The 12,527-nt window shown below is 26.4% G+C and overlaps 1 protein-coding gene across 9 annotated transcripts in view; it reads right to left on the minus strand.

Moving 5' to 3' along the window:
* LOC129921327 (potassium voltage-gated channel subfamily H member 2) overlaps positions 1-12,527 on the minus strand; it is a 333,339-nt gene that overhangs the window by 73,896 nt on the left and 246,916 nt on the right. For all 9 annotated transcript variants that reach the window (XM_056003120.1, XM_056003123.1, XM_056003119.1 and 6 more), the window contains one exon: positions 1,025-1,268. In XM_056003120.1, the coding sequence (XP_055859095.1) occupies positions 1,025-1,268 (244 nt within the window). The remainder of the gene's footprint in view (positions 1-1,024; positions 1,269-12,527) is intronic.

Consider the following 12,527-nt stretch of genomic DNA (forward strand, 5'->3'; position numbering starts at 1 on the left):
GAATATTTTGTGTTTTAAAATTCAAAAGGTGAAATGTAAATTATATTAAATGATTTGAAATTACAATTTATATAAAAAATTAAACAACATTATAAATTAAAAAATTTAATACAAAAATAGGTGACTGTAGTGCAGAAACAACTAACAAGTGTATCACGATAAAAACATAAAAAAGTGATTTAGTTAGATAAACTAAGTAAAATTATATTAAAATAATATTAAAATACAATAAAATAAAATAAAATAAAATAAAATAAAATAAAATAAAATAAAATAAAATAAAATAAAATAAAATAAAATAAAATAAAATAAAATAAAATAAAATAAAATAAAATAAAATAAAATAAAATAAAATAAAATAAAATAAAATAAAATAAAATAAAATAAAATAAAATAAAATAAAATAAAATAAAATAAAATAAAATAAAATAAAATAAAATAAAATAAAATAAAATAAAATAAAATAAAATAAAATAAAATAAAATAAAATAAAATAAAATAAAATAAAATAAAATAAAATAAAATAATATAAAATAAAATAAAAATAAATAAAAATAATGTAAAAATAAAAAAAAACATGATATATGATTACATTATTTTGCTGAATTAGTTTTGCAATTAAGGAAAAGCATAAAAAGCAAATAGCGTTTATTTTGTATATAGATTCAATATTGTGGTGAATATTATGTGAAAAGTGTAAGTGATGTTATAAATAAGTATTTGAATAAATATATTTATGTAAAATAGTTTTATTTTGTTGTAATAGTTTGTGTATAAAAAAAGTGTATAGTATTTTATTTTTTTTTTTTAAGTTTTTCGTTATCAAAAATCAAAGAGTTTATAAACTAAACAAACAATCGAAAAACATTTCAAAAAACCAAATTAAATTAAAGAAAAAAACACATTTAACTTAAGAAACATCATACAATTATAACATACACATTGATTAATTTTTATTATTTTAATAAGAAAAATATCTATATAAAGTTTATTTTGTTATTTAATATTTAAAAATAAAACTTACCAATTAAATCTACTATCACAATTGGATCGTTATTAATATACTTATTAGTACGTCGCTGATAATCAGGTTCGCCGAGTAAAAAAGCTGCTACATATGGTGTAAAAATTGCTGTATACATAACTAATATAAGTATTACCCAATCCCACACCGCTTTAAATGGTGAATAATGGAGTATTGTCCATTTATGTACACTAGGACTTTGCATTTTGTATTCTGGCAGGACATCAGCACCAAGCGATAATACCTAAAAAGATACAAGAAAAAGAAACAAAAAAAAAATCCAAAGGATTAATAAAATATGTCATTAAGGATATTAAGAAAAAAAAAAATTAAAGACAAAACATTTTTTGTTATACATATATATCAGATTATTTCAACACTTAAGTTCTAACGCACGATATGTTGTAAGTATACAAACTTGAAGTTGAGTTTGAGGGTAAACTTTTGGTTTATTTTTTTTTTTCAGTACAAATTATATAATTAGAATGTAAACAAAATGAAAGAAACAATTTCAGAGTTTCAGGTTCGCCATTCTCCATATATGATGATGATTATTTTAATTAAAGACTTGGAATCATTGTAAATGTGTACCTACCTTTATTAAGTTTAATTAAAAATGTGGAACGAACGCGTTCTACGAACAAAAGTTGAATTTAAAAAGTCCTTTTTTTTGGTTCAGAGTGCTTATAAGAGGGAAATTAAAAAAAAAAAAATGGAAACCGAACCACGAGCACAAATGCATTACGTGAAGCTAGTTGAACCATGGGTTAAAAGGGTTAAGGAGTACTTCCCTCTTCATCATGCCCACTTCTTCGGCTTTATGTGTTCGTTAATCATTTATTTCATTTTTTTTTTGTTTTTTAATTTGAATAAAATTGTTTTCAGGTTTTATTAAGTTCGCGTGTGAAAGTTTTGTTGCTTCAACTTGCTACCTACTTTTGGTGCCTTCTCGTGTTCGATAGAAGTTTTATTGTTTACACATTTAGTTCGACAATAACTTTTTTTTTGTGCCCCAGAATAGTTTTTCATAGAAAACTACATGAGTATGATTTTATACATATGAAGTAAAATTTTAAAAGGGTAGAGATTGAAATCGTTAATTTATGAATCTTTTTCTTTATGAAGGATTTTTTTTTTTTTGTATAGTAAACAAAAGTGATTCACAAAATTATTAAATTAAAAAAGTTCGTTTTCTTGAAATTTTTTACACAAATGTTTTCCGAGCAAATAGTTTTAAATATGCTTTATGCAGAAAATCGAGACGACCTTCAAGAAGGAAATTTCTTTAAAGGACTTTTGTTTAATGTTTTTGTGCAAATATTAAAATGACAGTAATATAAATTGTACCACTTTTGATGGTTTTAACTTTTAAGGGTCTGTAAAATTCAAGCTTATCTCTTTTCCGTTACAGTCTTTGTGTGTGAATAATTTGGCTAAGTTTAATTAGTTTTTCGTCAAATTTCTAGGATATCAACTTTATGATGAACCTTTGAGACTCACTATGTTTCAAGAATGTAGATTGCTTTATCAACGACATAAACTGCATAACAAGCGTCTATATGTTCTCTATATAGCCGAGGACTCTATATCAGTGGTGAAGGGGATTTATTACAGCTCGATAGTTTCAGCAGAAATCCTGCTCTTTAACTCGTATTTAAGTTTTGTTGAATATTCCTTTAAGTTCAGCAATTGAAATTTCAGTTAATCGACTTCCAAAAAGGAGGAGGTATTCAATTCGTCTGTATTTTTTTTTTCTTTTTTTTTGTGTTTGTTCACCAATTTTGATAATTCTTTTTGTATTGGAAAGCGCGTGGCTGCAATTTGGTCCTATTTCAATAACGTTTAGTTCTGGCCATAGGAACTATTAGAAAAACCATAAAACCGAGTTTTGATCCATGGAGGTCGGTTTTGTTTTCTAATAAAAATGATTATAGTTTGTCAGATTAAAGTAAGGACATTTTAAACTTCCTTGAGCATTTCAAAATATTGTACGTAAAAAATACTGCATTTCAAGATTCTGAATGATTTGCAAAAATCCTTTATACAAAAATGCGGTATTTCAATATTTTTTATATTTGAAAATTCTGGTAAAATTTCAAATTTTTCGATACATCTTTGATATCTAAAAGTTTGCAAGATTCCAAATTTATCTTCACTTAGGGAAAAAATAATGCATTCAGTACACAAGCTTTTATTTTAAAAATATGTTCCAAGGTGTGCATATGGGATATCAGGCTTTTGTTTCAATTTTTTGAACCGAAAAAAACTCTCCAAACCAAACATAAACAAAATTCAGAGAGTAAAATTACTGTACATTGTACTCATTATAGAATTTTGTACTGAATACATAGTTTTCTGAACAAGACTTTAAGAACAAAGAAGAGATTTTCTATTGATTAATGGTGAGATTTATCCAAAGATTTATCATTTTTGAATTGTTTTCGGAGAGATTTTGTCAAAAAGAAAATTGTAAAAAAATTCTCAAGGTTTTTTTCACCCCCTAAAAGTCGAAGTGGTTTAGTGCTTTTTAATTTATACGGATGAAAAATTTTGGAGGGTATGCTTAGGAAGTTGGAGAAAATTCTACCCCGACTTGTAGGTATTATTCAAGAGTATGACGAAGAACGCAGAAATTTGTTCTTAAAATTTAACTAACCATACTCAAAACCAGCTTCTTCAGGCTTACAACAAAGAACTATTAAGCAGTAACGATGTTCAAAGCATGTACATATTTCTTTGGCTATATTTTTTAATAGCTTCATCGAAATTAAAAAAAAATCGACTATTTTCTGGAACATTGCCATCATTAGGTTCGAATTTTTTTGTAAACATCTCATATGAGCTTAACCGCCATATTCAGAGTTTAATAAGAGGGTTATTTGTATGTTGCACAGTTCATATAAATTGCCCAAATTTATTTTTTTTTTATTTAAAACAAAACAAAAAAAATTATTATTCGATCGGGTTTCAAAAATCATCTTTGATAGTAAAATAAGCTCAACGTCTTTGTCCATTAGCTAAAGATATGAAGAACAATAAATCCACATGATTGTCATGTGGCTCATGTCATTATGGATGACTATTTTTGCTCAGAATCATATTATTTTTCATCTTGTTGATCCTATATTTTTATTATTGTGTTTCTTATTAAATTTCAAAACCGTAATAATTACATATATGAAATGTTATCAAATAACATAAAACAAAAGAATAATCTAATTAGATTATTTCAAAACACTCTTTACTTTACAAACGTGTATGAAAAAAAAAAATATTACGTATACGCCACAGTAACTATATTTTATGTATTTATTTTTCTTGTTGTTACTGTCAGTTCTTACATACTCGTACGTTACTATAGTTAAATAATAGTAATATAAACCAGTTGACATTTTATGTAATGAAAAGCTGTATTTTTAATCTGGTGTAAATTGTGTATGACTAAAATCTTCTTTTTTTTTTATTTTATTTTTTTTTTTTAACGAAGGCAACTGGGTCATGTTAAGTTAACTAAATACATAATAGTTTTATATATTTATGTTAAGTGTTTTGTAATGCATATAAAAGTGGTTTTTCATATTTTTTTTTTATAGAAAAAAGCTCTGTTATGTATGTGAAACCAACAACTAACTGATTGAAAATTAATTGGAGTGAAATCAAAGCCACTAAATTCTTGAATACAGAAAAAAAATGCACAGAATTAGAGAAAGATTCAAAGGTCAAATACATAATTTGTTTAATAACTTTTTCTCTCTAAAAGATTATTTTAATTTTAATTGAAAAAAAAAAAATTCAATTTTTTTATGATTCCTTTCACATTTCAACATTAAGTCCTCATTAATTGATTTACAAAATCACATCAAAAACAAAATGTTTATTTCCTGGAATCATATTCAATAAAATTAATCTTTTTGTACATGTTATTTATTCACTTATCAAATTAATAAAAAAAAAAAACCAAAAGATAAAAAAAAGGTTACGTATACACCCCAGTGATCCGATTAAAATTGTAATTGAATAACATTATAAATTCAATTTCAAGTCAAATGACTTTGTAATCTGATAGTCAAGTTGGTTTTTAAAAATAAATCTTCTTAAATCCCGTTATTCAATTTAATCTATGCTGAATGGGAGCACTGTTTCCGATGTGGTGTGTGCATTTCAAGTGATGAAAATTAAAAAAAAAAAAATATTCTATACAAACAGCTTCATATCATTAAGTCATGTTTACACTCACACAATGTACTCCAATTTAAAAGCTTAATTTTTTAAGGACATGCGATAACGTTCTTATACATATCTTATTTTTACAAAAAAATAAGAAAAAACAAACTTTCCGCAAAACTAAAGGAAAAAAAAAACCTTCAATCTGAAATGTAATTGAGTATTATCCTGCCTGAGACATCCGAGAGAATCGCATGTTGCGGTGTGCACACAAAAATGACAAGTATATGACAACGAAACGAAGACGACACGGTGAAACATATCTTTGGCATATAAGTAAAATAAATCTCTGCTGCGCCTTCGTCTCGTCTCTGTCTCTCTGTAAGGGGTAAGGGCCAAGGATGATGCAGCAATCGGTCTGGCGTTGAATATAATACAAGACTAAAAAAAAAAACGAATCCCTTCACATACATATACATAATATACAAACACTATAGCGGGACTTGAATATACTACTTAAGCTTTGGCATCAAGTATCTACTCTTTTGTTCAGTGTTGATCCTTTTATTTTATTCGGCTTTGTGAAGGAGTAAAAAAAAAATATAAAAAAGAGAGGAAAAAAAAAATGACTGCTGAGGCTGCTTTGAACATTATTTTTATCAGCAATCTTTTGGATAGGCTTTGGTCTTTTGTTGTCATCGGAAGGATTTTTTTTATTATTTTATTTTTTTTTATTTTTATTCTCTTAAGAGAGCAGTGATATAGTTAAGATTTATTTTTGTCTATTGATTTTCTTGGGATGTAATGGATTTTTGTTGTTGTTGTTGTTATCTTAGAGGTGTTTAATTTTATTAGTGCAAAGGAGGTAGATCTTGTAAAATATTTGTATAAATTAACTAAGTGATTTTGAGGAGAGGAAAGGGATGGGATTTTGCTACAAGTTGATGAATTTAAAAAGGTACATGGTGTCTTGATTCAGGTGTTATTTGATACACGAATTGCATTCTGAATTTTTTGCATTCAGATTTATTCAACAATATTAGATGCAAGAGAAAAAGAAGGAAAAATAAACATAGAACTTGTATTTGAAAATAAACAAATCAAAATCAGAATATATAATTTTCTCAGAAGGAGTTGTTTTTTTTTTTTTATTTTTGTTTTCTTGCAACTTGCATTTTCTTGATAATCTAATTGTTTATTCAATCATGTTGTTTCTGTCATATTTTTCGTGATGAAAATATTATGATTTCAAGGAAATATTTAAATTTTATTTTCATTTCATCGAATCGATTTTGTTTTTTTTTTTTATTTTATTTATTGGATAGTTATTATGTGTAAATGCACTTTTGTTATTATTGAATACATATGTAAACAAAAAAAATATATTGTCTTTTAATTTAATCAATAAAAACATGATTTTCAATCGCATATAAATGTTTGTTTAATTGTGCGGTGAAAAAAAAACGATATTATTGTGATATTTTATGAAGCCAAATGAATAGTATTTTATTTGTTTTGTTAAAATAAAATATTATTATTTCATTTATTCACAATATTGACGTGAAGTTAAAAAAAAAGAAAGTGCATAATTAATTTAAAAGTTTCGAACAACAGTGTTGTGGCATTTTTATGATGCATACAATGGAGAACTATTTAATAAAAATGTAAACCGGCAAAAAAATAAAAAAAATTGATCCATAAACCGCTCAATAAACAGTCCTATTTTGAATGAAAACTCTCGAGAAAATGTGTTTGGGAAAAGTGCTCCTGATCAAAAAATACCCAGAACATCGTTCCTGTTTTTTTTTTTTTTTTGACGTGATAACGTCTTATAAATTGATGAACCATGGCAGCCACCACCAAAAAGTGACACCATTTTCTAACGTTCCACTTGAAATTTTTAGCAGTGCGTAACCTAGGGTAAACAAAATTTCAAAAAATTGGCTATTTTCTAAATGCGACAATGTAAAGAGTTGAATTTTTTTAATCAATAAATTTATTGCAAGACTGACAATGGTATTGAAAAAATTCTAAAAAATTTCAAAACCAAGCTATTAATGGTTTTCTAAAACTAAAAAATGAGGTAGACCTTTGACAAAGTAGTAGGGGAATTTTTTTCAGACAATTTGAAAAACGTCATTCGAAAGACAATAAAAAAAAGGTAGGGGTCTGATACGGATTTTTTTTAAGTCTCTGCGTTTCGAAATATGAATTTTTGAAAAATACCTACTTATTTTGGGGTATTTCTGGGTGAGTTTTTATTTTTTTAAATTTTTTATAGCATTAAAAAAATCTCAAGCTTATAGAACATGTAGTCTATGACTGTGCGCATACATGTGCAAAAAATTGGTATTTCACAATGGTTTTTGACCAAATAACGGGAAAACAAGTTTTTTTTGTCTCAAGTTTTTTGACCTTTTTTAACCGTTTTTTATGTTTATCTTTTTTTCTTCAACAGATAAATTAACGAAATTTATATTCTAGATAGATAATAGACAGGACTATATCTGTGCAAAATTTCAATCAATTTTGTAGTCATATTTTGAGATAAAGGTAAAATAAAGTTTTATTATTCAACAGGTTCTATCTTTTGATCTAAAGCAAATACAAATATGATTTAACTTTATTGAGCATCCTGGTGATGTTACCTTTGGTATATCCCACATAACTGTACATTCACTACAAGCAACACAATGTTTAATTAAAAACCTGCGAAATAACTCAAAACAACTGTGGAAGTACAGTAATCTCAGTTTGGAAATTCGAAATGGTTGGCTTTAAAAAATTCTAACTTTTTTCTAGGCATCGCAGAAATAAGATTGAAACGTCATCATCATACATGTAAATAACTAATCACAGACAGATTTCTTGAAATAATAAGTACGCACTTAAGTTTGAGTTTGTCTACTCTTTATTTTATGAACTCATTAAGAGGTTTGATATGGATTTGGAAAAAAAAAATCAATGTACATTTACTTTTGTAATTTTAAATGCGAGGCAAAAAGTAAAATTATAAGGGAGATACTGTGGCAAGTTGATTTGTGTTTGACCAGACTATGAAGACTATTGACACTGCGAGTGCCGTTACTAAACCGTTCTTGTAGGAAAACTCTCTTTATCTAGATTGTTTTTCAAAAGGAGAGTTCACAAATATTATTTCAATGTCAGAGTTTTTTAAGATCGCTTTATTCTTTTAAGCCCCATGCAATTTTTGAATAAAAAACCATTCCAAGTGACAAAAAAAATCCGATTCTTATTCTCTGGATTGCATACGTGGTTGAAGATATCTCTCTCTCTCCATCATCTCATTGGACTTCGGACTTCAGTTTAAAAATTTCGGAGCAACTTTGAAAAAAAAGTGAAGTAGGTCCAAAATTTCGGAAGTAGAGTAAAAAAAAAAAAAACTTTCTGAACATTCCATTTAAAAAATGTATTCTAAAATTATTTTTCTTAATTTTTTATCATTTTGTTCATTATAAAAAAACCTTTCTCATCTGCGGTACCAACATCTTTTTCCAAAATTTAAAATCTGGAAATTTCTTAAGTTGCTATATCTTGAAAACTATAGAGCTTTTCGAAAAAAAAATTTAACAACGTTTTTTGTAGGTAATATTAAAAACTATAAGGTGAGTGTAAAATAATTTTGGATACATTCCGTATTTAAAAAACAATTATTTTTGAATTCACAATTTTTTCGGTTAGTTAGAATTTTCATTTACATTTATTTCCACTTTGCAGAAGGTTTCATTTTATGCTTTGATGCACTGATAATTTTGCAGTAATTTGGTGAAGAATGACATTTCACAAGTTTATCGCTCTATCTCCTGGATTTCAGCACCTTTGTTAGATTAAATCTGCTCCATGATTTTCAGCCTCAAGAAAATTCCGGATTTTTTTTTTTGACCATCTTTCAAAGTCATTTTATCCAGAAAAAAATTGGTTAATGTAAGTTCTTCATTCTTAAAAAAAAACAAACATTTTTTCTGGGAATCTTACAAAAAATTCTAGTTTGCATCTTAGGTTAACAAGAATTTACCCAAAGAGATTTCCATCACAACGATAAGTCCATGGAAAAGGAAAACCGTTTCGGTATATACATATCTTGGAATAATTTCCATTTCGAAAGAAATTTAAACTTGAAAAAAAAGAGAGCTCAACAAGTTTTTACTCAGAAATCCTAACGATTCAAGAATTAAATTGCAGAAATTGGGTTAGCGTTTTCCACTTGTAGGTACATTGAATAAAGAGGAAGTAAAGTGAGCTCAAGATATTTTTTTTTTATGTGGACATTACATCAAACTTCCACAAAGCATTATACACAGGTTAAAAGAGCAAACAGAAGATGAATGAAGAATTAAGGATTCTTCCATATAATTTTTTAACCTTACCTTACATAGTATTTACATTAATATTGACTCCTATTATTACATCTTTTATTTTTCTTTACCTTTGAGGAATCCCTTAGCAATATTGCTGGTAAATGAAACCTTGTTCCAATGTACACAACATGTAAACATATGGCCAGCCAATATTTGTTTTTAACTTTGAGTAAATAATAAAAATAAAACAAATAAAGATGTATATAAATGTACACATATTATTATGGTCCTTCCCTCATTTTTTACCTGAAATTGAAATATATAATTATTTGTATTGTTTCAACTTGTGACATTAAACAAATAATAATTTTTGATCTTTACTTATTTTCCTTTTAATTTTATCAGAAGAGAGTAAAAATCATCTTTTCATGTTTTTTTTTTGTTTATTTTTCACTTATCCCCCAAGAGATATTCCTAGAATTTTAAAACGAGGGAAAAAACACATATGTATATACAAAAGAAAAATAAACTTGAGAGCAAACAGGTTGGTATATGTAATACATTTTTAATGAATGGAAAAAAACAGGCTGTTTCTTTTTTTTTTTGGAGGACACGTTTTCTGCACCATCGCATCTCGTTAAATTTATGTGTTGCTTATTAGTCGTTTACAAATTTTTTTTTAAGTGAATCTGATAGCGAAAAATAAAATAGCTGTATACTCGAATAACTCTCCTTGAAAGAATACTCATCATCCTTCGGATTAAAGAAATGAAAAAAGAAAAAGATGTCTTAAAATCGTTTTTAATGACTTTCCTACTAAAAATGTTGTAAAAAATATATTTTATGTTTTTTGTTGAATGGCATTAATTTTGGTTCGTTTAAATCTGATTGGAATGTTTTTTTTTTTTTTTTGGGTGAAGATAGAGAAGGTGAATTTGTCTTGTTTTTTTTCTCTAAAGTAGAAGGATTTACTTGACATTTAATTTTTTTTATGAGATTGAGTAACATATTTTGATTATTTTACTCTTAGTTGTTCAGTGTTTTTCACCACGATATTTATTTTAAAGCAAATGTATAAATTTTAATTTTAATTTTAATTTTTTTACGATGAAATTAGCCTCTCTAAGATGACAAATCGGAAATAATTTTGTTATTTGGGAAGCACTACAAATTCTTAACACCTACAGAATTGTATTAACTATTTTCCTAGAAATTCGTCAGGCATTGAAATCAGATTCCAAGAATTAAGACAAAAACAACAGGAAAGTAGGTAGGTATAGCTTTGGATACAGTATACCGGAAGTTTATTTGTTAAAGCAGCACGAAGTTGTATTACGATCAATGTAACAAAATGTAGAGTGGTTTTATATTTATATTTTACTAAACGACGAATTCATCTAAGTGCTTTTACTCATTTATAAGCTTGACAATAGAAACAATTTAATACATTTAACTTAAAAATTAAAAAAAAAAGTTATAGAACACAAAAGTTTATTGAAAAGGACATTTATTTTAGAAAATAATTGGTGTCAACTTAACTAATCGCTGCAAAACTATTAAAAAAACAAGTTATAATGAACATCCAATTAAAGGATAATTCATCACAGTTAACTATTCATCAAGAAAAATATGTCACATTCACCAAAAAGTATTCATTACACTAGTTTACAAAAAAAATAATAAAAATTTTCAAGTGCCGTTATATGTACTTTTCGTATAGATTTGAGCCCAGAAACCTCGAAAATCTTATCTAAAAAAAAGAATATGGATAGGTTTTCGAGATATGATTTTTCAAATTTTTGTCGTCGTTTTTTTTTTTTTCCATTCGGGCTATATCTAGAGTGATAAACAACTAATCTGAACAGAAAAACCGGCTCAAAGAGACCAAAAACAGTAGATTTTGAAAGTCCATATTTTATCAAATTTTAGCCGTATTCAATTTTTGTGACCATTATGTTAAAAAATAAAGTATTTTCTTTTCTCCGTTACATGTTCAATATCTATATATGCTTCAAGGATAAAAATAGACTATTTAGTAAAAACACCAAAAATGTCATGTTTTTCTCTTTTTCGAATAGTTTTTAATTAGTTTTTTACAATATTTTAATTTTAAATTTTTTTTTAAGGATACATATCGATAGAAAATTTAATTATCTACAAAAAATTACTTAATAAAAATTTTCATATTCGGCTTCCTTTTCAAGTTATAGATGAAAACACAAAAAATAACAAAAAAAAAAATCGAAAATATTGATCGTTACAAAAATTATTATATCTTTATAATTTATTCATAGATTTTGAAGAAAATTATCTTGTTATCTTTGTAAGTACTACACACAAAAAATATAAAACTATGAGGATTTGCAAGATTTAAATTTTGTATGTCAGTAAGAAACTCTTTTTTTTTGCAAAAATTTCCTTTAAAAAGTCGATTTTTTTTTAGTGTTTTGATACAATGCACTTTAACTTTTGGAGTGACCCAAAAAAGTTATTCCAGTGGTTGTTGTTTATTTGGTCAGCTTTCAGGAACCGGTTTTTCTGTTTAGATTAGTTGTTTATTACTCAAGATATAACCCGAATACTAAGTATGCTGAAAAAAAACGACAAGTAACTTTGAAAAATTATATCTCGAAAAAGTATCCGAGTTAATGAGGTCAAAGTACGTAAGAAAAAAATTGTGGGATTGAGTGTCCAATTTGGCTGTAAACCAGTGTTATCAATAAAAAAACATTTAAATAAATTGAACTCAAAATAAATTTGTTAAAATCGAACATTGTGATAACTTTTCCCATGATGAGTTGTCCTATGATGATATGTGCTGTTATTTGTTACGTTGATGCGAATTAATTCGTGATTCGATCTTCAAACTGTTAGTAGGGGAAAGTGGCCTAAAATGGTACCCCAAGGTAAAATGGCCCCCTTGATAGAAATCGTAGAATCGAACATAATTAGAAAGTTTTATGATACGCGATTCTTTAGTAAATCTTGCAAAACCGACATATATATGAAATTTTAGCAAC

Source organism: Episyrphus balteatus, chromosome 1 (assembly GCF_945859705.1).
Source record: "Episyrphus balteatus chromosome 1, idEpiBalt1.1, whole genome shotgun sequence".
In the NCBI taxonomy this organism is placed as follows: domain Eukaryota; kingdom Metazoa; phylum Arthropoda; class Insecta; order Diptera; family Syrphidae; genus Episyrphus; species Episyrphus balteatus.